This window comes from Apodemus sylvaticus, chromosome 1 (assembly GCF_947179515.1).
Source record: "Apodemus sylvaticus chromosome 1, mApoSyl1.1, whole genome shotgun sequence".
Taxonomy (NCBI): Eukaryota; Metazoa; Chordata; class Mammalia; order Rodentia; family Muridae; genus Apodemus; species Apodemus sylvaticus.
This window is the reverse complement of record NC_067472.1, coordinates 188,728,402-188,752,213: the sequence shown is the minus strand read 5'-3', so window position 1 is coordinate 188,752,213 and position 23,812 is coordinate 188,728,402. Positions and strand designations below refer to the sequence as shown.

Below are 23,812 nucleotides of genomic sequence, written 5' to 3'. Positions count from 1 at the left end.
TGGAAGAGCAGTCAGTGCTCTTACCCGCTGAGCCATCTCTCCAGCCCTAGGATTTATTTTTATTATTTGTGTATGCCACAACAAGCGCGCGGGGCGCGGGGCGCGGGGCGCGGGGAGGGGGTGTCCTCTGGGAAGCCAGAAGAGGGCGGAATTGGAGCTGCAATTACAGAATGCTGGGAACCGAACTCACTCCCGTTCTCTGGAAGGGAGCAAGCGCTCTTGCTGAGCGATCTCTCTAGCCCCATCTTCCTCATTTATCCTTACCCCACCCTTAGTTCAAAACCAGCTCTTAGAATGAACTTTGCAGTGACTCTGAGAAAAAAGTTGCACTTCTCAGTCCCTGAGAAATCCGAGGAAGCTCCGAAAACTGCAGAGAAAGCTTGCTTCGCAATTTCTCTAGTGTCACAATACGGAGATCCCTTTTTCCCTCCAGCTGTAACACGGAGATGACCACGGTGGGAGTTCCTTCAGGTGCCCGTTTGGTGTCGACCGGCTCCATTCTGACAGTGATCCTCAACAGGAAAGGTGTGTTGTTTTGTTTGAGGAAGCAGAGAGCATCAATAGATTTGCTTATTGCGTGAAGAAGATACGGAGAGGAAACAGTTGGCGCTCTAACTTCCTCAACCGCTGATGGAGATAACCCTCCAGGCTTACGCCCACTCTGGGGCGTAAGACTTCCCGGGAGCAAGACCTACGCAATTCTCCAAAAAATGTCCCGAATGACCAGGTCCATCACAACTACGCCCCGCCCCCAGAGGGATATAGCACCAATCATCAGCACGCAGGGCGGGCGCAGGGGAGGAGCCTGCTGTTGCCCCAGCAACTACCGGCACCCAGGAGAGCGAGGCTGCGGGTCTATCTACCTCAGATCTCCCTCCGCCTGGAAGGGCCCGGGCGGGGCGCGAGACTAGTCTCGACGGCGCCCGCAAAGAGGAGGCGGCCAGGCCCATGAGCTACCAGCCCCGAGGCAGCTTTCACTCCTAACGGGCAAGTACGCGGAGGTAGGAATGACGCATGCGCAACGCCTAGGGGTAAGGCTAAAGCGGCCCTGCACCCGAGACGCATGCGCTTTTTGAAGCTTGGCTGATCTGCCGCGGAGGGGCGGGGCCTTGCACGTGTGGGCGGGGCCACATATCCTGGGGCGGGGCTTTCTACGTGTCTGAGCCTTGGTTTATTTATTTCTGCAGGTTCCCGCACCTCTGGGTGTCTTCCTCATTTTTCTTGGGCTTTTCTGGGGAGGTGGCTTGTATCTGTGATGAAGACGACATTGCCAGTGGGTTGGTGGAACTAGCTTAGAATCACAGTACTGTTCTTCATGCGATAGGTTTCAGTTTTCCCAGCTGTCGGATGGAAATAATACACTTACCTCACAGGGTTGTGATTGAACTTTTCCCTTCCTAGAGCTATGGCTGAAGTGCACGTGATCGGGCAGATCATAGGGGCCACCGGTTTCTCGGAAAGCAGCCTCTTCTGCAAGTGGGGCATCCACACAGGTATCCTTCCCCCACCTTGTTCATCTCCCAAACAAACCCAGCCCCCTCCCCTAGCCTAAATCTCCATGTTGTTTCCTCGACTCTCCAATGAACTCAGACCATACTGTTTGCTTCTTTTTTATCCTTTTCTTTCAGGTTATCGCACCATCTGAAAACAGCCCTTACGGGGCTGTGACATAGAAACACACACACACACACACACACATCCTGTCCTCGGGTCAGTAGACAAGCTAGGTGTGCTTATGCATATCTGTAGTTCCAGCACCCAGGAAGCCTTCCATTACAAGTTTGGGGCCAGCCTGGGCTACGTGGCAAAAAAAAAAAAAAACAAAAAAAAACAAAAAACAAAAAAAAAAAAAAACAAACAAACAAACAAAAAAAACCAAACCAAACCAAAACCCTGTTTAAAAGAAAAGAGTACAAAGTCTTTACAAGATTATTGTCAGTGGTGGTAGGGAAAAAAAAGAAACAGAGCGATGTACTGGGAGCTGATTTGGGATAGGGAGGTCTGGGATCAGAGAAAGCCTTTCTGTGCAAGTGGCACTTGAGTTGGGGGGCAGGAGGAGGAAAACAGCTGGAAATAGGGTACCCAGTAGCAGTCTTCTCAGGGCAGAAGGGACAGCCACTGCCAATGCCCTGAGGCAAGGGAGCACGCTGGGCCCGGAGAGGCTTGAGGGTGGGGAGGGTGGGGAAGGGTAGTGGCAGATCAGTGACGGGGGTCCAGGGCACACTTGGGCCTTCGCGGTGACAGGGAGGAGTCTGAAAGCTTAGCGTATGTGTTCGGAGGCAGCGGTCAGAATCCCAGAGAGCAGATAAGATGGAGACATTTCCGGGAGCATTTAGCAGAGGTCCGGGGGTTTAGTGCTCAGTATGTGGCCGCTGTTTCTCCTTGCCCTCACTGGGGCCACGATGTGCTCTCGGATGTAATCTCCTCCTGGTCTTTGAGCCAGGCCTCTGAATGTACATACAGTATGGAAAGGGTGCTGGGAGTCTCATCGCTTGGGGAACGTAGGCAGGAGGGTCAGGAGAGGTTCAAGGTCGTTCTCAGCTAGGGAAGAGGTTTGCAGCTAGCCTTAGCTATGGGATTCCTTATCTCACAAAGGGAGGCTATCGGTGCTGAGAGTGCAGCCCATCAGTAGAGCCCAGAGCACGAGCCCCATAAGGCACAAGGCTCTAGGTCGCACCCCACACCCCAGCAGCGTACGGAAGGGTTAACAAGTGAGTGGTATCTTAAAATTAATAGTCCGTATTTGCTGAGTCGTCTTAGGAATTGTGAGATGGTATTTCTGTCACTCTTTTATAGACAGGGAACCAGAGAGCCCTCCTAGTGGTGCACAGACAGAGAAGGTGAGGCTTGGGGCTGGGACTGTAGATTGTTGGCAGAGAGCGCTCGCGTATGTACTTCTCTGCGTCCCATCCCTGACACTGCAAATACAGAGGACATATATGATTCTGTGCCAGGATTTCTACACGGGATTCTCTGTGTAGCCCTGGGAACTCCTTCTGTAGACCAGACTGGCTTTGAACTCACAGAGATCTATCAGCCTGCCTCTGCCTCCCAGGGGCTACGACTACAGGTGTGCCATCACTGCCCGGCTGTATTCTCTCTCCTGTGCTTTTCAACTTCCGTCCAATTTTCCTTTAGAGAGTGAAACCCACACTGTAGTCGGTGCTGACTTGACACTCATCAGGCAGCCCAGGATAGCCCCAAATAAACTCCCCAGTGCTGAGATTTCGGGTGTACACTGCTAGTGGCAAGAGCTGAATCCAGATATTTAGCTCTAGAGTCTACAACTGTCCCACTCCCAAATACCAGCGGGAAACAAACTGGTTGCCAAGGCAGGTCCCCTTCCTGAAGGTTGCCACTCCCCTCCGACCCTGTATGTCCTGGTTCTCATTCCAGGGGCCGCATGGAAGCTCCTCTCAGGTGTACGGGAAGGCCAAACACAGGTAGACACACCCCAGATAGGGGACATGGCATACTGGTCCCACCCTATTGACCTGCACTTCGCCACTAAAGGTCTCCAAGGTCGGTACAGGAGGATGGTCAGGGGAGGGAGGGGCAGTCAACCTAGGAGCAGCTGGGCTCTGTGGCTCTCTCTGCTCCCTGTACTTTGTGGGTCCCTTTTCTGGTACAGCATCCTCTGGAGAGGTGCATTTGAGGCCTCACCAGAGCTATTCAAAACCCTAGGCCTGTGGAATGTGCCAGAGGTTGGGGTAGAGGAGAGATCAGGAAGTGGGGGCCAAGTGGGAGGGGCCTTTGACTAAAGGCCCCTGAGGTGGCTGGGTAGGGTAAAGAGAGCTGGTAGGGGACAGGAAACAGGCCAGTTGCCGTTGCTCATGTTGCTCACGCAGGCAGAGGTTCTGCTCAAAGGGGAAGTGAGTGTTCGAGGGAGGAGGGGATCCTATCAGCGCAGCTTTTCTGGGTAAAATACAGCAGGTTCTGGGAAGCCAACGGCCTGGGTATTTCAGCAGTAAGCACTGTTGACTGAGCCTGCACACGTCCAGCTCTGGCAGGGACATCCCCAACTAAGACAGGACCCTCCAGCTGGGCGGTGGTGGCGCACGCCTATAATCCCTGTAATCCCAGCACTCTGGGAGGCAGAGGCAGGCAGATTTCTGAGTTCGAGGCCAGCCTGGTCTACAGAGTGAGTTCCAGGACAGCCAGGGCTACACAGAGAAACCCAGTCTCGAAAAAATCAAATTAAAAAAACAAAACAAAACAAAAAACAACAACAAACAAAAAACAAAAAGAAGAAGAAGAAGAAGGCTGTGGGGAGCCCAGGAAGAATGGAAGGATCAGATTTTCCCATTGAGCAATCTGGTTTCTGTGTGGGTGCTGTGTGGGAAGGTGAGGCAGAGAGACGAGCCCTTGTCCCTTAGTCCTGGCCTTAGCTGTCCCCTCCCTGCCTGCTTTCTTCTCCGTCCCTCAGCTCACCCACGAACCCTGGTGGCTTTGACAGCCACTTCTGTTCCCCAGCCTCCCACCGGGCCTTCTCTGCCCATCTTCTCTTACCCACACCGTCTTTTCTTTCTGTCCGCACTGTGTTCCAGGCCCAGGTCTCAGGGTTGGACATCACTGGACTGGGCCCTGGGAGGGCCTAAATACGGCATGTCCTTCCTCCCTCTGTACAGAACCTTCCTGAAGGTCTCCTATCACTCAAGATAAAAGCTGGAGCCTTCTCTGGCACCACATGGCCCTTTGTCTTCTGGCTGTCACCTCTTCCTTTGCCCCCACAACTCCTTGTTCGAGCCTCCCTGGCCTCACCAGGCTAGCTCCCTTGGGAGCTTTTGTGCTGACTGGATCTGTCATTCCCCTAGGGGCCTAGATAGCCCATTCCTCAAAACATTTATGTACCTGTTGCATCCTGGTTGGTTGGTTTGCTTTTGAGATAGAATCTCAGAACTTAGCCCAGGCTAGCCTGGAACCTCAGCAGCCCAAGTGTGTGCCAGAACGTCACGCTTCCAGATGAGGTCTTCTTGTATAGCCCTGGCTGTCCTAGAACTCATTGTGTAGCCCAGGCTAGCCTTGAGCTTGTAGGGTCCTCTTGCCTGTACCTCCCAAGTGCTGGCACCGGAGTGCTCAGCCCAGATGTCACCGTCTGTAGTGAAGCTTCCTTTAGCTGCTCCCCATTTTTCCAAACTACATCTCTACCCCACCCCCCTTTCTGGCTGTTGTTTTTCCCCAGAGCGGTTATCACCATCTGACATACCCTATAATTTACTTATTTACTATGTTGGTTGTCTAGGATGTCAGCTTCATGGGGCAGGAATTTTTGTCTGCTGTGTTCATTGCAGTGTCCCCAGCCTGGAGAACAGGGCCTGCCAGAGAGGGCTCAGGGTAGTGGGGGTGGGGAGGGTGGGGGGGCTGGGGGGCTGGGCTGCATCTCCAAGCAATGGAGTTTCAGGCCGGGACATTCAGATGTGCATTGAGGCCACTAGAAACCTACCGAAGGGGAGAGATGGTTGCACTGGGGGAGAAAGGAAATCCGGGTCAGGCAGGCGAGAGCAAAGACAGCCCTGAGGAGAGAAGGCAGAAGGAAGGGTCTGAGCTCAGGTGCTGACTTGAGGGCCCGAGAGAGCGAAGAGACCACAAAGGGAGGTCAGCCCCGGCCAGACTTGACTCCTCGAGAGGTTGGACTTTGTGCTGTGGCACAGGGGAGCCATGGGAGGGTTTTGTGCAAGGGTGTAGCGTGGGTTTCTATAGATCCCTGTGACTTCTGGGTGGGGTGGGTGGGAGATGCGAACCCAGAGAGTAAATGCAGGCAATAATCCAAGGTGGAAGGACTATGCGAGGTCTCTAGTGGTTTCCAGAATGGGGACCTAGGAGCAGGTTTCCGCCCCTTTGTCCCTTTCTCAAAGGCGTCTTGTTCTGCAGGTTGGCCTCGACTCCATCTCCAGGTGTGGTCCCAGGACAGCTTTGGCCGCTGCCAGCTTGCTGGCTATGGCTTTTGCCATGTGCCCAGCAGCCCAGGCACTCACCAGCTGGACTGCCCTACCTGGAGGCCCCTGGGCAGCTGGAGGGAGCAGCTAGCACGGGCTTTCGTGGGCGGAGGGCCACAGTTGCTGCACGCAGACACCATCTACAGCGGGGCCGACCGCTACCGCCTGCACACGGCCGCGGGTGGCACAGTGCACCTGGGTATCGGCCTGCTGCTGCGCCACTTTGATCGCTATGGTGTGGAGTGTTGAGGGACTTCATTACCACTAATCGCCATCATCCACTGAGCACGCGATGGATGGCACAGCGGTGAAGGAGGCACGGGCACTCAGGAGACTGTCAGTCCTGACCTCCCCAAAGCCATGGCCCCCATGCCATGGACTGCAAGGCCAGGACCCCCCCCCCTCACTGTGGCCCATGCTCCACTCAACTACCAGGTATCACTAATCTGTGGGTTAGAGGGACTTGAGGAGAGCCCGCTGTTTGGCTTGTCGGGGCACCTAATAAAAGCGCGCATTTCTCCTGCCTGGGTAAGGTGCCTCCTTGTATCCACTACCGCCCACAGACGTCCGTCTCCTTATTTCATTCTCCTTGACACTTTAATCAGCAAACCCAAAGTCTGCCCCTGCCTTTCGCGCTCTGCCTCCTAGGTTCCCACCTCTAATATAGGACTCTGTTTTCTCACGAAGTCCCAATTTTCCATTTGACCCTTCAACAACTCCCAAATCCACGGGGGCGCTTTGGTCGGTCACAGGCTTTAGTTGTGCTCCGCCGCCAGGAGGCAGCACCCTGGAGGTGGGGCGGGGCCGGGGTGCCCGCCCCCTCCCCGCAGGGCTGAAGGGACCCCCCTTGGAGCCCGCCCACGCTAAGAAGACCGTGGCCCCCCCATGCCCTCCCCCTGGGGCTGCCCCCGCCCCGCGTGCGCTTCCTGGGTGGGGCCGGGGCGGCTTCAAAACCCCCGCCGCCCCAGCCGGTCCCGCCGCCGCCGCCCTTCGCGCCCCAGGCCGTCCCCCTCCTCCTCCCGCCGCGGATCCTCCAGACAGCCAGGCCCCCGGCCAGGGCAGGGGGGACGCCCCTTCGGGGCACCCCCGGCTCTGAGCCGCACGCGGAGTCGGCCTCCGCTGGGAGCCGGCAAAGGAGCAGCCGAGGAGCCGTCCGAGGCCCCAGAGTCTGAGACCAGCCGCCGCCGCCGCAGGGAGGAGGGGGAGGAGGAGTGGGAGGAGGGACGAGCTGGTTAGGAGAAGAGGAAAAAAGTTTTTAGACTTTTCCGCTGCTACTGCAAGTCAGAGACGCGGGGACTGCTGGGTGCTGCGCTGTCCCGCAAGGAGGTAGGACCTGAGGACTCCAGACAGCCCTGCTCACCGTCGTGGACACTCGATCGGGCTACCCGGCGCTCCTCAGACGCCCCCATTCCGGACCAGCCCTCGGGAGCCACAAGCTCCGCCTCCCGCGAAGACTTCACCCCAAAGCTGGGGCGCACCCCTTGCACGCCGCCCTCCCCCCAGCCTGCCTCTAGAGTCCCCCGCATCCCAGGACCCTCTCTCCCCCGAGAGGCAGACCTCCCTCGGACCTGCTGGCAGTAGCTCCCCTATTTAAGAACACCCACTTTTGGATCCCAGAGAGCACTCATCTCGATTTTTTACCCTGGTGGCATACTGAGACACCCTGGTGTCAGAGCCTCACCGCGACTCCTGCTGCTTTCTCCCTCAACCTCAAATTATTCAGGACTATCACCTACCTTTCCTTGGGAGACCCCACCCCACCCCACAAGCCCTACAGGGGCGGGGCCTCCGCATCCCACCTTTGCCCAGGGTTCGCGCTCTCCGAAGTGCCGTGGGGCGCCGCCTCCCCCATGCCGCCCTCGGGGCTGCGGCTGCTGCCGCTTCTGCTCCCACTCCCGTGGCTTCTAGTGCTGACGCCCGGGAGGCCAGCAGCGGGACTCTCCACCTGCAAGACCATCGACATGGAGCTGGTGAAACGGAAGCGCATCGAAGCCATCCGTGGCCAGATCCTGTCCAAACTACGGCTCGCCAGTCCCCCGAGCCAGGGGGAGGTACCGCCCGGCCCGCTGCCCGAGGCTGTGCTCGCTTTGTACAACAGCACCCGCGACCGGGTGGCAGGCGAGAGCGCCGACCCGGAGCCGGAGCCCGAGGCGGACTACTATGCCAAAGAGGTCACCCGCGTGCTAATGGTGGACCGCAACAACGGTGAGCTCCGAGGGGCCGGGGAGCCAGGAGGGAGCCCCCAGGGGGCGCCGGAGTGCAGGGGTCACCGGGGAGGAAATTAACCTCAGAGGAAACTGGCTGGAGGAAGGGGACCCCTGGAGGCGCCGGGGCAACTGTATGGGTGTCCTAAAGAGGCTGGCACTTAGAGCCTGCAAAAGTGAGCCTCTCCTAGAAAGGCAAGATAGTGGCAGGTTTTAAGCTCCCTCCCCCCCCCCCCCAACACACACACCGCCTTATGGTGCCTAAAAATGCTGGGCTCATTGGGTCAGAAAGGTAGAGCCCGGCTTAAGAGAATGGAAGGCGTCCAGCATTTCGGAAAGGAGAGGAAGTGTGAAAAACCGACCCCAGACCGGGTCGTGAGTTGGAGAGACAACCTAGGAGATGGGTACCCGAGAACTGCCAGATAAAATCTCTAGTGGGCTTCCTCCCAGAAGGCGACAGGCGCACGCTGGAGTGTGTGATCTGTAGAGTCACTATGGGGTTACAAGTGAAAACGGAAAGCGAAGTTGTTGGGAGAAGCAGACTAGAGGGGAGCGGAGAGGGTGCGGAAAGTGAGCCCGGAGGTGTCACGAGTGTTTTGCTTGGGGGCGTAAAAGAGCGCGCGAGCCGGCAGGCGGAGCCCAGTGAAGGAAGCGAGCGAGTCCTCAAGAAAGGAGTTATAAAAGAGGGGAGACTGGCGTAGGAAGGTGGCCCCCGCGAGGCGGGCGGGCAGGAGGAGCAGGGAAACCGTGCCATCCAGGAGTGAGTGGCGAGCGCCCCTCTCCTGGGCGTGGAAGGGAGTGGCTGAGCCTCGGGAGTCTAGCCCTAGGGGAGCGGCTAGAGGTAGAGGGAGAGGCAGTCTTCAAAACTCAAATGAAAAAACCGAATCCGTAAGGATGAGGAAGCCCCCACGTGGGTGCCACGCGCGTGGGGAGGAGCTTGCGCTTCCTGAGGGGTTAAGAGGACCCCACGGAGCTGAGCGCTGGCAGGCTGTAACCCCAAAGTCCCAGTTCCCCCTACGGGAGGCTGGGGAAAACCCAGCGTCCGGTCGCCTCGCCCTCCTCCCTTCCCTTTCCTTCCCGTGCCCGGGAGGAGGGGAGACAGATCGCGCGCGGAGCCTGGGGCGAGACGAGGCAGGTCCGGATCCCGCCCTCCCTAGGCTGTTAGTCTCCCGCCCTCCTCACCCCAGCAGTGGGCGGGGACACTCACGACCCCGCCCTAGAGGCACCCACGCGGGACCCGGGCGTCTTGTGTGACCCGGGAACTTCAGGTGTCAGTAGCTTCTCCAGGTTTCACCTCCCTAACCCCAGAGGTGGACTTAAGGATTCCTTGCACGTTGCTGGACCCATTTGTGGCTCAGGCCTGATGACACCCCTCCCTAGCCACTACTTAATATGACCTCTTCGTTGGAGAAGTCCTTTCCTCTCCCCTGAGACTGTATTTCTTACGCATATATCTCTTCCGGCATGCTCCTCCCCATTTCCGTCTTCTCTCCCACATACCTATTCATCTCTGTGTCACCCCACTTCCCTCTGCGACACCCACAATCCTTCCTGCCCTCCTATCTCCCCCCTATCTGCTGCCCCCAGCTAAGATCCCATCCCTCCATTGTGGTTTGCTGAGTAACATCTGGACCAGGAATAGAGCCCCTCTGCCCTTCAAAGATGTCTGGGTCACCATTTCATCTCCATTACAAGAAGCCAAAAGCCTCCTTTGACTTGGGATTTCAGGATTTTGACCCTTCGGCCCCCAACACAGACGTCCTTTAGCCTAGGAAGCCCTTTAGTGCATGGGGTTCTCAAACATGAAGTCATCCTTACCTAGAAATCCACATCACCGCTAACCCGGCCCGGAAATGGGCCAAAGGGGGGGAGTAACTAATGATGATAGGCAAATGATAATACCCGCCCCGCCCCCCCCCCCCCCACGGCCAGGAAGTAGCAGAGGTTCGGGCTTAAGAGCACAGTCTGGTTGTTTCGACACCTGATCCCCCGTCCCACTTACCCTCTTTCCCACTGTTCTTTCCCTCCATCCATCCATGACTTACTGACTTGATGATGTGCAGGGGTGGATTGGTACCCAGCAGGGGCTCCTCCTTCTCAGGAGAGGACGTGGTGAGGAAAGGGGCGGTGTGAGGGGTGACTGGAAGGAGGGAAGCTGCAGTGGGGGGGTGGGAGAGACAGCCAAACCACACTCTGCCAAGCAGAGTGGTCCGTGACTGTAGTCCCAGCGCTGGGGAGACAGAGGCAAAAGGTTTGCTTCAAGACCATCCTCGGACACACAGTGAATTTGAGAATAGCCTAAGCTATGAGATCTTGTCTCCAGAAAGAAAGAAAATAAACAAAAAATTAGTTCCTGGAGCTGGAGAGATGGCTCAGTGGTTAAGAGCATTGACTGGTCTTCCAGAGGTCCTGAGTTCAATTCCCAGCAACCACATGGTGGCTCACAACCATTTGAAATGGGATCCGATTCCCTCTTCTGATGTGTCTGAAGACAGCTACAGTGTGCTCATATACATAAAATAGATAAATAAATTAAGAGAAAAAAAAAGAGTTTCAAAAAATTAGTCCCCTTGGCCAGGTGGCAGTGGTGGCGCACACCTTTAATCCCAGCACTTGGGAAGCAGAGGCAGGCGGATTTCTGAGTAAGAGGCCAGCCTGGTCTACAGAGTGAGTTCCAGGACAGACAGGGCTACACAGAGAAACCCTGTCTCGAAAAAAAAAAAAAAAAACCCAAAAAAAAAGAAGAAGAAAGAAAGACAGAAAGAAAGAAAGAAAGAAAGAAAAAATTAGTCCCTGGAATAAGGTGGCTTGAATCTTACCACGTTGTGAATTCTCAATGTTTTTATCTTTTATAGTGTTTAAAATGCTATCTTTACCATCACTGTATTCCCTCACCTTTATTAATGTGTGTGTGTGTGCACACACACACACACACATGCATGCTAACCCCCAGTGAACAGAACTGACTCAGGCTCCTAAGTTCTGATTGCAGACTTGCACTGGCTAAAATACACATTATTGATGTGTGTGTGTGTCACATGTTTAGCTTTTGCTGTGTGTCTCATCAGCTCCGTTAATCCTGGCATTGGATGATGTCTTAGAGTTAAAGAGAGGAGTTTGCTCCTCACACGTTACGTAGTGCTTAGTGCTTCGGTTGCAGCTGCCTAGGCTAGGAATCAGAACTTAATAGCTAAAAGGCAATTGGCCCAGAGGTAGAACCCTTCTCTAGAATCCACCTCTAAGGGGGTACAGGTTTAGTTGGGCTGCTGAGCTCCTGCCTAGAACCTGCTGTGGGAGTCGCTCAGGGCAGGAGCACCCAACCTGAGTAGCAGCGGGGAGATTTCTGAAACCCAAAATTATGCCGCGCCATTTACAACTTCTGTTTGGTTTTGTTTGAGGCGCGGTCTCCTGTAGCTCAAGTGAGGTTAGCCAGTTAAGAACATTAGAGAGTCGCCTAAGAGAGCAGCTCACAGCCATCCCTAACTCCAGCTCTAGAGGATCTGACGCCCTCTTCTGGCGGTCACAGGCACCAGGCACGCACTCTGTACACAGACACACAGACACAGCCAAAGCACCCACATACATACATAAGCTAAAAGTCAGAAAATAAAAATGCTGAGCAGAAGGGCCAACGTGAGTGAGGGGCTCGGAAGCAGGGTGCCTCTGTTTCCCCCATCCTTGTCACAGACCTGATGTCTTCCTCCTTCTGCTCCTCCCCACCCAGCAATCTATGACAAGACCAAAGACATCCCACACAGTATATACATGTACTTCAATACGTCAGACATTCGGGAAGCAGTGCCGGAACCCCCGTTGCTGTTCCGGGCGGAACTACGCCTGCAGAGATTCAAGTCAAGTGTGGAGCAGCACGTGGAACTCTACCAGGTGAGGCTTTGAGCCTGAGAGGTGGTGCACAGGTCACCCCTGCTGGGGCGAGGCCAGGCGGCTCAGTGTGAAGGCTATACAGTACATAGGTACTGGTGTTGAAGCCTAAGGGTTTTTTTGTTTGTTTTGTTTTCATTTGGTTGGTTGTGTGGGTGGGTTTTTCAAGACAGGGTTTCTCTCTATATCCTTGGCTGTCCTGGAACTCACTCTGTAGACCGGGATGTCCTCAGGTTCACAGAGATCCATTTGCCTTTGCCTCTGCAGTGCTGGGATTAAGGGTGTGTGCCACCAATCACCCCCAAGAATCCTAAGGTTTTAAAAAAACGATCAGATTGCATCCTATTAGTTGAGTTTGTGAGGCTGAACTGTATGTAAAATGCAGAAAGAGCCAGGGGATGGATATCTGGGTTTGTATGCCTGCTTAGAACCCCCAGGGAGGAGCTGAGGGCGTGGCTCAGTGGTAGAGCTCCTGCCTAGAATCCCCCAGGGAGGGGCTGGGGGCGTGGCTCAGTGGTAGAGCCTCTGCCTAGAATCCCCCAGTGAGGGGCTGGGGGCGTGGCTCAGTAGGTTGCCTAGGTTGAGTAAAGCATTAGGTTCCATCCTCAGCACAGGGGGAAAAAGTGACAGGGAGGAAGGGAAGGAAGTTGGAGTTTTAGGAACAGACTCTTTTAATCCCAGCACTTGGGAGGTGGAGGCAGGAGATCAGGAGTCTGAGGCCAGCCTGGACTACATGAGACCCTGTCTGGAGGCTGAGGCAATATGATCTCTTGAACCCAAGCATTCGTCTCTTAAGTCCGTAGTCACCTGCCCCCTTTTTAAAGACAGAAGTTCTCTGTGTAGCTCTGGATTCGTGGAACTCAGAGCTCCACCCACCTCGGCCTTCTGAGTGTTGGGATTAAAGACTTGAGCCACCACTGCCTGCCTAGCCAAACATTTTTAAACTGGGAGGCAGAGGCAGGAGGCGAGTCTGGTCTGCATGGTTAGCTCCAGAACAGCCAGGGCTACATAGAGAGACCCTGTCTCAAAACAACGACAACAACAAAACATTAGGAAGACTGTTCTGTGTGCGTACTCATAACAATAAGTAAGATAACAAACTATAAGTCAATAAGAAAATTACGACTCTCCAAGACTCGGGGTAATAGAACCACTGAACCGTGCACATGCGGGGGGGGGGGGGGGAGGGTCAGCTGCCGTGTCTCAGCCGCATTGCACCATGGGAGAAACTGAGGCCCGGCAAGGCTGGCAAGTGCCCACAGCTTGTACAGAATCTCATGCACAGCTGAGGAGCCTCACGGGTCCTGAGCACAGCCTGGGTTGTCGCGACCCTGTCCCCACGTCGTGTCCCAGTCTGTGTCCACCCCTGGCTGCTATCTGCTCTTGGGGGCTGTGTGTGAGAGTGTGGCCTGCAGGGTCCATGCGTGTCAGAAGCCAGCGTCCGGGGATGGTCTGGAAGCCAGTTCGTGAGCCAGGCAGCATGGGGCTACAGCCAGATTATCTGGGGGCAAGACGGCGACCCCAGTCCTGTTTGCTTTCTTTGTTTCCGTTTAGAAATATAGCAACAATTCCTGGCGTTACCTTGGTAACCGGCTGCTGACCCCCACTGACACGCCTGAGTGGCTGTCTTTTGACGTCACCGGAGTTGTACGGCAGTGGCTGAACCAAGGAGGTGAGACCGCTTGTCTTGTGCCATCCTCCAGTGGGGCTGCCCCTGTGTGTCCTGGCATCACCGTGCCTAGCACTGTGTCCCCCCACCTCACCCCTGACACACACACACACACACCACACACACACGCACACGCAGTGATGTCAAGAGTAGTACTCCACAATTCTTACCAATGGATCAGTCTGTGGAGTGATGCCAGGGACAGGCGGTGACCCAAACAGTCCCCATCCTTGCCCTCGATAGATCTCATGGTCCTTTGGACAGTTGAAGGAGGAGTTGACTTCTAGCTAGGTGCTTTATGACTCATCGTACAGAGGAATGAGGTTGAGCACTCAAGAGGTGCCTGACTGTCTGGATTCAAGGAGGGCTTCCTGGAGGAGGGGGCATCTGAGGTAATGTCTCTGAGATGAGTAAAAGCAAGCAGGAAAAGGAGATACAAGAATAGCCAAGAGTACCAAGGCTCTGCAGCTAGGGAATGCCTGACCCGTCCATCTGTCCAGGAGTGAACAGTCTTCCTTGCCTCTTGTGCGTCCTTCCTTTGCAAGGCCCACAGGGTCTTTCCAGACACTTGTAAGGTCTTGTCGGAGCCCTAGCGGGCAGTAATGGCTTATACAGATGAGGGCCAGGATGGGAGACCTACACAGAGGGGGCAGGGCTGAGGTGGGGGAAGCCAAAGGTGGAAACCCAGGCAAGGTTAGGATCCAGGAGGGCTTCCTGGATGAGAGTTGCGGAGGCTCATGGGAAATGTAGTTTAGGCCCATGAAGGATGAGCTGGAGTGTGGAGACTCATGGGAAGTGTAGTTTAGCCACATGGACGCGGTGAGCCTGAGTGGGTTGGCGCCAGGACGAACGTGGAAGCCCACTGGACGGGGAGGTCGAGAAAGAGTTTGTCTGGTATACAGTAGGTGCTTAGACAGTATTATTATGCGTCCACTCAAGGAACATCTCCTGTGAGCCAGGTGAAGGTGCTTGCTGCTGAGCTTAATGGCCTGAGTCAAGCCCCAGGACCCATACGGTAGACGGAGGGAACCAACTCCTACAAAGTGACCTCTGACCTCCCTGCACACCCTGGTCCATGTGCACCCCCGTGAATAATGAGGAGAAGAGGCCAGCTTAGGTACGCAGGGTGCCTTTGGCTACGACTCCCTGTGTGGCCCTGGCCAAGTCTCTTCCTCTTGGGGTGACTTGAGTTAAGGAGTTTGAAGATCAATGGAGTTCACACAGAGTTTAGATCAGGGCCTGGCACCTGTTAGTTCTAAACATCCTGCGACGCCAACAGTGCTCCCGACCCTTGACAGCTGGATCACCATAGATGTTTACTTTTATGACAGAGGACCGGGTTTTACAGAGCACAATGATGACAGTACCTCAGGGCAGCACGCATGATGGTACACAGCCCGCTAAACCCTGCGCTTGGGAGGCAGAGGCAAGGGGATCGCGAGTTCAAGGTCATTCTTAGCTCCATACTGAGTTCGAGAATTTGAGGCCAGCTTGGGCTCCATAAGACCTTGTCTCGAAAGAAAAAGAGGGTGTGGAGAGGGGTCAGTGGGCGGGAGCTTCCGTTTTGCAAGCACGAGGACCTGAGTTCTCATCCCTGGCACTCATGTAAAAAGTCAGGCCTTGGCGTAGTGTGTGCCTGTAACCCCAGCCTTGTGGCCGTTCAGTGTATGTAAGGAGACAGGCTGACACACGTCCCTGTGACTGCTAGCTTGGCCAAAGGAGTGGGCTCAAGTTCAGAGATCTGTCGGTCTCAGGCAATAAGGGAGACAGGAACAGAGAAGACACTTGTCACCCAGCTATGAGCCTCATGTACCACACACATCACACAATCACCCACATGTATTCTCTTATATACATAAAATATGCATTATATGTACATAGACATATATACACATATATACAATTTCAAAGGATACAGAAGTGAAAGAAAATAAGGCAGGGGTAGGATCCCTCCCATGTGCGTGTTTTTCTGCTGAGATCAATCAAAGAAGTCGGTCGTCATGCAGAAATCTGAGAGCCCCTGCCTGCTGTGGTGAGGGAAGGGATGCCACATTTGGAGAGGGGTGTGTATCTTTCAGAGCCTTCCCCGAGGGGTGGGTGTTTGAGCTGAGCCCTGAATAAGGGGCAGAAGGGTCCAGCCATTCGAAGAAGAGGAGCAGGAGTGACGTGTGGGGTGACCAGCAAGGAGCCCCGAGGCTGGCAGCTTCCGGTCTCCTCTTCCCCCCCAAGCCACATGAGTCATAGCCTCAGACTCCTTTCCTCTCCCGCAGACGGACTACAGGGCTTTCGCTTCAGCGCTCACTGCTCTTGCGACAGCAAAGATAACGTCCTCCACGTGGAAATCAACGGTGAGCTAACTTCCCGGGTCCGGCCTGACACGGGCCCCGCGTGGTCCGTGTGCATGCGCACGTGTGTCGCCCCTTGCTCACCCACCCATCCCTCTAAGTGTGTGTTGTGTCCTTCACCACAACATCCAAACCCAAACAGGGATCAGTCCCAAACGTCGCGGTGACCTGGGCACCATCCACGACATGAACCGACCCTTCCTGCTCCTCATGGCCACGCCCCTGGAACGGGCCCAGCACCTGCACAGCCCACGGCACCGGAGAGCCCTGGATACCAACTATTGCTTCAGGTAAACGCTGTCTCTCTCTGAGGCTGCGTGGGCTGAGGGCTTGACTGTAGTCTGTGGACTGGCGTACCACCATTTATGCCTGCAGGCCTTGGGGGACAAGTTCTTGGTTCCGTGGGCGCTGAGAGTCCTAGAGTGTGGGGTGTTTTCTTGCTGGAGCGTTGGGATCGGGGAATTCAGGAAGGTTGGCACATGCGTTAGGAGACTGTTAGAAGGTCGGTCGTCTTGGTTGGGTTTTTAAGTTTTCACTAGGCTTCTACCACTTTGGGATGCTAATGAAAGAATTCACTGTGAGCAACCGAGAGTGTTGGCCCCAGGAAAGCTGGGGTGCTGGGATCCGAGCATTGGGTTCAGGATCAGAAGGCGGTCTGGTCTGCACTGGGCTCCCACAGTCTTGGCACATGGTGGGCCTAGCGCTGGTAGATGTGAGCGGCAGATGCCGGGGCTCAGAAGGGCAGGGTCTGGCGTGGAGATGTTAGCATCCAGGGTGGAGGTGGAGAAAGCCGGATCCGAGTCTCCTGAGGGGCAGCGCTTCGTCTGGCAGTGGTGCACCCTGAGGAAGCTGGGAGGCAGAACTTCCTGACGTGTGTGCAGGCTTAGAAGTGGGGAGTGTTGGACTACAGTACTGAAATAGGGAACTCTGAGGAGCCAAGAGCCCTCAGAGGCGGAGAGCCGGCATCCTGGGGTATCCAGAACAGCCGTCCCAAGGGCAAACGCTTTTTGGTCATTGTTTGTAAGTTATATCTGTGTGCGTGCGTGTGTGTGTGTTTGTGTGTGTGTAAGGGACATTTTGTGTGTGTCTGTGTGTGTGTGTGTGTTTGTGTGTGTGTAGGGGCATCCATGCCATGACACTATGTGAAGGTCAGTGGACAACTTTTGGGTCGTTGGGTTTCACTTTCACCTTGTCAGTTCTGCTTTGTTTGGTTTCTTTTGAGACAGGGCTTTGCTGTGGAATCCAGGCTGGCCTCAGATTCACTCCTTTAGCCCAGGCTGTCTTGAATTCTCTGTCCTGGGATTACAGGGGTTACACACCCACCCAGTTCCAGAATGGTAGACTCATAGTAAGTCTCGGTACTGCGGATGCGAGAAAGAAGTTGGAACACTAAGTGAAAGAAGTTACACGCTAGATGGTGTGAAATTCAGGAGTGTTGAGAGATGAGAGCAGTGAGCGCGGCCTGTCCCTTCTCTCTTCAGACTTTATAGAGCGCTGTGGCTGTGTTACATGTCGGTCCTTGGCTGGGCCTCCTCCCCCTCCTCCCCCTCCTCCTCCTCCTCCTCTTCCTTCTTATCTTCCTCCTCCTCTTCCTCCTCCTCCTCTTCTTCCTCCTCCTCCTCCTCTTCTTTCTTATCTTCCTCCTCCTCCTCCTCCTCCTCCTCCTCCTCCTCCTCCTCCTCCTCCCCCTCCTGAGTGTCTTCACCACCTTTTGCTGTCAGGCTTCAGGAACAGATGGAGGGTCTTCGCACTGAGGTTACTAAGAGATACAGCAAGCTATGTAAACTTTGTTCCCCGCATACTGGGAAACGAACCCAGGGACTCAAGAACATCTGTCTGTCTGTCTGTCTGTCTGCCTGCCTGTCTCTCTCTTACATTTGCTCTGCCTATGCCTGATGTGTATGTGGGCTCCGGGAGTCCGAAGCCAGGTCCTCATGCTTGCGTAGCGAGCACCTGACTCCCTGAGCCAAGTCCCCAGCTGTGACAAGCAAAGTCTTGCGTGGAAGAACACGGTGCCCTGGAGGAAGGCCTGACAGACACACTGACCTCGATCTGATGGGTGCTGTAGCTCCAACTCCCACGTTTCCCTGCGACAGAGGGACAGAGTAACATCAGCCGGCACCACAGGGATGCACCCAGCCGTTCCTTCAACAGATACAGTGCAAAGAAGGGAGGGGAGGATATAGAATCCACGCCACGGGAGGGAAGGGCCGAGAGGTAGGAAGAGGAGGAAAGAGAAAGAAAGGGAAAGACGTTTATGGAACATGGTGAGAAATATGAACTTTGAGTAATATTTGATTTTAGAGTGTTACTGTTAAATTCTTGCCTGGGGGGTGGTGTGGAGACATGGCCCAGTGGTTAAGAGCACTGGATGCTCTTCTAGAGGACTTGGGTTCAATTCCCAGCACCCACAAGGAGGATCACACCTGTGTATAACTCTAGTTCCAGAGGATCTAATGCCCTTACAGAGGCATAAATGAAGGCAAAACACCAATATACAAAAAAAATTCTTGCAAGGATTTTGTTGCTGTTGCTGCTGCTGCCTTGTGATGCTGAGGAGGGAACTCATTACCTTGTATATAGATAGTAGAGAAGCATTCTACCACTGAGCCACGCCCCCAGCCCCTCCCTGGGGGATTCTAGGCAGGGGCTCTACCACTGAGCCACGCCCCCAGCCCCTCACTGGGGGATTCTAGGCAGGGGCTCTACCACTGAGCATATTGATTTATACTTTTGGTTCATGTTTAAATTGTAAAACAGTCTTCACTTACTAAGAGAAAGTGAGCTTTTCTATAAAAGTTCATTAAGCAAATGAAAGAATTACAAAGGCAGAAAGGAAGTAGGTGGAATGAAATTGGCCACAAGTCAGCAGCTGTTGGCATGTACAGTTTTGGGATGTGAATTATTAGTTAGGAATCCATAGTTCAGAAGCCCAAAATCTCGCTGGCCTCCGTGACCAAGGTTGTAATCCGAGCACTGGAGTAGCAACGGGAACGGCAAGAGGTCAAAGTCATTGCTAGGTACGTAATGTGTTTATGGCAACCTGGACAGCGTTAGACCCTGCTTCAAGAAAAGGGGCGGGGCGTCTGGGGGGATGGCCGTGCAGTTAAGAGCGCAGCTGTTCTTAGAACCTGAGTTCAATCCCCGGCAACCAACATGGTGGATCACAACCATCTATAATGAGATCTGACGCCCTCTTCTGGTGTGTCTGAAAACAGCAACAGTGTACTTATATAAAATAAATAAATCTTTTAAAAAAAGTTTAGCCGGGCGTGGTGGCGCACGCCTTTAATCCCAGCACTTGGGAGGCAGAGGCAGGCAGATTTTTGAGTTCGGGGCCAGGCTGGTCTACAGAGTGAGTTCCAGGACAGCCAGGGCTATACAGAGAAACCCTGTCTCGAAAAAACTAAAAAAAAAAAAAAAAAAAGAAAGAAAGAAAGAAAGAAGGAAAAGAAATGTGAATAATAATAAAGGTAAAATAAATGTGTAGCAGGAGGGTACTTAACATCTTATAAAGTCTATGTAAATATGCCCTTATGCCAAAAAGCTATACAGTCTAGAACCTTTTTAGCCCCTGGCATTTCTGAAAAACGATAGTTTATATTGTAGCATTCTGCTTCTGTGTCTGTTCATAGCTCTCCATGGCAACGCTGTTTTTATGCCAGCTTGTCAGCTCAAAAAACCACCTCCCCCGGGTCCTCAGATAGGGCCCATCACAGATTAAGCTCAGGCTGGGTCTCAGACTGGCGAGGGAGGCTCAAAAAGCAGTAACTGAAAATCCTAAGACTGCGTCCCAGAAAGAAAGCCCCACGTGCCAGACTGTGGTGGCACACGTCTTAAAGATGCATTATTATTCTGTTGTTTGAAACAGGGTCTCCCAGGGTAGCCCTGCCTGGCTTAGGACTCCCCCTGCCTGGACCAGGCTGGCTTCAAGCCTGCAGCGATCCTCCTACTCTGCTCCCTGAGGATGGTTGTGCACGGGTGGTGCATGCCTGCCTGGTTCACATGTGTCAAGTTTTATTTTTTATTATTTTATTTTACATGCGTGTTTTGTCTTCGTGGATGTATGTGTGCTGTGGGCATCACGTATGCACAGAGGACAAAAGAAGATGTTGGATTCCCCTAGATCTGGAGTCACAGGATACATGTGGGTGCTAGGAATCGAACTTGGGTCCTCTGCAAGACCATCCAGTGCGCTTGACCACTAAGCCATCTCCCAGTTCCTTACCCACATTTTTAGAGTTATTTTTGAGGTGTTGGGAGCAGGAACCTGCATTTTCCTTCCTTGAATTACTTTGTTCTGATTCTAAAAATAACCCCCAGCCACTGCTAAGAATGTGGGAAAATCCAGAAACCCATCACACTAGTAAACGAAAAAAAATCTACTCTCAGCATTTTAATATACATCCTGCCAGCCTGTTTGTGTGTAATGGAATTTGAATGATTCTCTCCCTGCGTCTTCACATCACGATTCTGATACATGCCGTGAGCACACATGCTCAAGTGTTTTTGCTGGTCAGCCTGAGCTACAAATTCTGGGTCAACCTGAGACCTAGGTGAGACCTCATCTTAACTCTCCTCCCTCTTGAGGGGGTCATGCAGGGTGAGGTGGCAATTGCTGGTAATCCCAGCGCTTGGGAGGCTACGGCAGGGTTCAAGGCCAGCCTGGGCTACCTAACAAAACCCAAACCCAGTCTTGAAACAAAGGACTGACCAGTACTCAGGATGCAGAGACAGGACGGCCTCAGGAATTTGATGGTAGCCTGGTCTTCGTAGTGAATAATAGGACAGCCACAGCTACATAAAGAGAGTCTCTCATTAAGAAAAAATGTAGTAATTTTCATCAGTTGATTCATACACCCAGCATTTGCTGAACATTAAGAGACACTTTCCCATGAAGACAGATAATATTTAGGACAAACAAGCTGAAACATTCCGAGGAGGAAAATAAAGTTGGGGATGGGGCCAGGTTAGAAGCCAGGCCAGGAAAATGAATATTAGAAGCCAAGTGTGGTAGTACACACTTGTGATCCCGGCACTTGAGAGGCAGAGGCAGGAGGATCAGGAGTTTAGGGTTGCCTTGGCTACATGAAAGCCTGTCTCAAAAAAGACAATTGGACAGACAAAAGAAATCTTGGGGACTAATTAATTTTTTCTGTTCTGATTTAAATTGTTATATGGTAGAAATTCAGATGTAGACAGAAAAAGCAGAGGTACTATAACCCTCTTGTAGCCTCCAGCATTATCAGGAGTTTGATGACCCACTTCAGATATTTTGACCACTTCAGACAGTTTTGGGCTGGAGACTTGGCCCAATGGTTAAACGCACTGGCTGTTTTCCAGAGGACCGGGGTTCAGTTCCCAGTTCTCTTGCAGAAATCCAGACGTTCCTGCCTCTATGTTGAATAGTAAAGGCATGTACAGATTCATTTTTATATTTTGTTATTATTTTATGTGAGTGCACACACATACCATGGTGCGCAGAAGCAGTGCAGAGAATAGTTTTGTTTCTTCTCTCCTTCCTTGCTTATGTAGGTTTGGGGAAATCACACTCAACTCATCCAGTTTTCAAGGCAGGCTCCTTTACCTGCTAAGCTGTCTTGCAACCCTGAGCCAAATCAAAATGTAGTAAAGGGAGAAGCCAGAGTGGGTATCTCTGGGAAGAACAAGTCAGGCAAACAAACAAATAGCATGTGTAAAGGCCCTGAGGTAGGACTGACTGTGTTGTTTTGTTTGTTTGTTTGTTTGTTTTGAGACAGGGTTTCTCTGTGTAGCCCTGGCTGTCCTGGAACTCACTCTGTAGGCCAGGCTGGCCTCGAACTCAGAAATCTGCCTGCCTCTGCCTCCCATGTGCTGGGATTAAAGGAGTGCACCACCACTGCCCGGGCGACTGTGTTGTTTTGTTTTGGCATCTTGAGACTCTGTCTCCCATAGCCCAGGGATCACTTCTGATCACCCTGCCTGTGCCTCCCACGTGTTGGTGTTGGGATGGCAAGTGTGTGCCCCCATGCCTGGCTATGCCTGGGTCTGAGGACTAGAGAGGAAGCCTATGTGGCTGTCAGGGTGTGCGAGGGAGGACGCTGAGGAAAGCCGGATCGACTCATGGTGATAATTTAGGCATTTGCAGCAAACTGGGTGAAGGAGTGACCCACCCACTATGGCCTCCAAAGGCCTGCATCTGCCCTGTTTGTGCCACTCAGCAGTACAGGCCTTAGCCCTACATGTTCGGTAAACATTTGTCCTACAAATAGGACGTGCTGGCACACGTGGGGCTGTGGATCCCTCCTGTGTGTTCCGTGTGTGGATGTGACAGGATTTATTCCGTCCTCCCCGCGAGTGCTCATGGGCCTCCTCAGCGCCTGTTGCTAGCTAGCCCTGCACTCTCTCTGTGCGTCGCATCTGCGCAGTGGGAGGCGCTTCATGGGTAGCCTGGATGGTCATAGTGTCACTGTTATCTTCGCAGAGGTCCTGGGGGTCCTGAGCTGGGCATGAGGCACTGAGGGCAGCCTAGGGCTGGAGGGGGCAGCAGGGTTATCCCCACTCCTGACCTTCGTTCTTCCTGCCCCGCCCGCAGCTCCACAGAGAAGAACTGCTGTGTGCGTCAGCTGTACATTGACTTCAGGAAGGACCTGGGGTGGAAGTGGATCCACGAACCCAAGGGCTACCATGCCAACTTCTGTCTGGGGCCCTGCCCTTACATTTGGAGCCTGGACACACAGTACAGCAAGGTGGGTCTGGCCCGCGGGACAGGCTGGCGCAGAGGCTGGGGTGGGAGGAAGAGAAGGAGAAGCTAGAGGGGAGGGGAATCAGAGGGGAATCCAACTCTGCCCTGCCCTTCCGTATTTCCATCTCTTCTGTTGGAAAGAAGCAGATCGGGTGAGAAAGGCAGGAGGGCTAGTGATGTGGAGAGATGCAGAATTGGAGGTGGGGAGGATTAGGAAGAGGAGCTAGGGTGAAGAGGAGGGAGGGGCAGAGATGAGGACAGATGAGAGAGAGACAGAGATGGAACAATAGGAAGAGACAAACAGAAATAGACTGGGAGAGAGAGGGAGACAGAGATGGAAGTTGGGGAGACTCAGAGATAAGAGACGAGATGTAGAGATCCTGTGGGTAGAGAGATGGGGGAGTCCCTGGACACTGGCGGTGACCCTGGCCCACCCCACCCGCAGGTCCTTGCCCTATACAACCAACACAACCCGGGCGCTTCGGCATCACCGTGCTGCGTGCCGCAGGCTTTGGAGCCACTGCCCATTGTCTACTACGTGGGTCGCAAGCCCAAGGTGGAGCAGTTGTCCAACATGATTGTGCGCTCCTGCAAGTGCAGCTGAGGCCCCGCCCCCGCCCCGCCCCGCCCTCCCGGCAGGCCCGGCCCCGCCCCCGCCCCGCCCGCAGCGCCCGGGGCTGTATTTAAGGACACCTGCACCCCCCAAGCCCACCTGGGGGGCCCATTAAAGGTGACAGAGGACTGGTGGTCTCCGTGTCATTGGGCGCCGGATTGCGTCTCCCTCCGAGCTGAAGCTCCCACCACATCTTGTCCCATTCTGTGCCACCACCTCCAGCACTCCCTAAGGAACGCCGGCTTTGATCCCAGGATTCCAGCGGGCGATGCTAGGGCCCAGGGAAAAACCTCTTTAGACTCGGGTGTGTCTCTTTAGGCGCTGTTCACAGTGCCCTTAAAGCTCTGAGCACCCACTGAGACAATCCGGGAGAGCCTGAATTCCTGCGGCTGCCTTGGAAGAGCAAAAAGTGCTGATTCAGCGGGTTGTGGTAGCCCCA

At 53.9% G+C, this 23,812-nt stretch overlaps 2 protein-coding genes across 2 annotated transcripts; both read left to right on the top strand.

The window, feature by feature from the left end:
- Window positions 1-727: 727 nt before the first annotated feature.
- On the top strand, window positions 728-7,430 carry B9d2 (B9 domain containing 2). Its single transcript, XM_052168744.1, has 4 exons — window positions 728-1,001; window positions 1,402-1,493; window positions 3,397-3,522; window positions 5,872-7,430. Exons 2-4 carry the CDS (start codon window positions 1,406-1,408, stop codon window positions 6,183-6,185), a joined length of 528 nt encoding a protein of 175 aa, XP_052024704.1. The 5' UTR covers window positions 728-1,001; window positions 1,402-1,405; the 3' UTR covers window positions 6,186-7,430.
- Tgfb1 (transforming growth factor beta 1) lies at window positions 6,925-23,501 on the top strand. Its single transcript, XM_052168693.1, has 7 exons — window positions 6,925-8,141; window positions 11,865-12,025; window positions 13,577-13,694; window positions 15,962-16,039; window positions 16,179-16,326; window positions 22,611-22,764; window positions 23,206-23,501. The coding sequence occupies exons 1-7, from the start codon at window positions 7,787-7,789 to the stop codon at window positions 23,362-23,364; spliced, it is 1,173 nt and encodes a 390-aa protein (XP_052024653.1). The 5' UTR covers window positions 6,925-7,786; the 3' UTR covers window positions 23,365-23,501.
- The last annotated feature ends 311 nt before the right edge of the window (window positions 23,502-23,812 follow it).

Excerpts from the sequence above, each read along its gene's own strand:
- Tgfb1 (XM_052168693.1), top strand. The coding sequence starts at position 7,787 with ATGCCGCCCTCGGGGCTGCGGCTGCTGCCGCTTCTGCTCCCACTCCCG. Across the intron at positions 13,695-15,961 it reads GCAGTGGCTGAACCAAGGAG|ACGGACTACAGGGCTTTCGC; the intron begins GTGAGACCGCTT and ends CCTCTCCCGCAG. Across the intron at positions 16,327-22,610 it reads GATACCAACTATTGCTTCAG|CTCCACAGAGAAGAACTGCT; the intron begins GTAAACGCTGTC and ends CCCCGCCCGCAG.
- B9d2 (XM_052168744.1), top strand. The coding sequence starts at position 1,406 with ATGGCTGAAGTGCACGTGATCGGGCAGATCATAGGGGCCACCGGTTTC. Across the intron at positions 1,494-3,396 it reads CAAGTGGGGCATCCACACAG|GGGCCGCATGGAAGCTCCTC; the intron begins GTATCCTTCCCC and ends TTCTCATTCCAG. Across the intron at positions 3,523-5,871 it reads CGCCACTAAAGGTCTCCAAG|GTTGGCCTCGACTCCATCTC; the intron begins GTCGGTACAGGA and ends CTTGTTCTGCAG.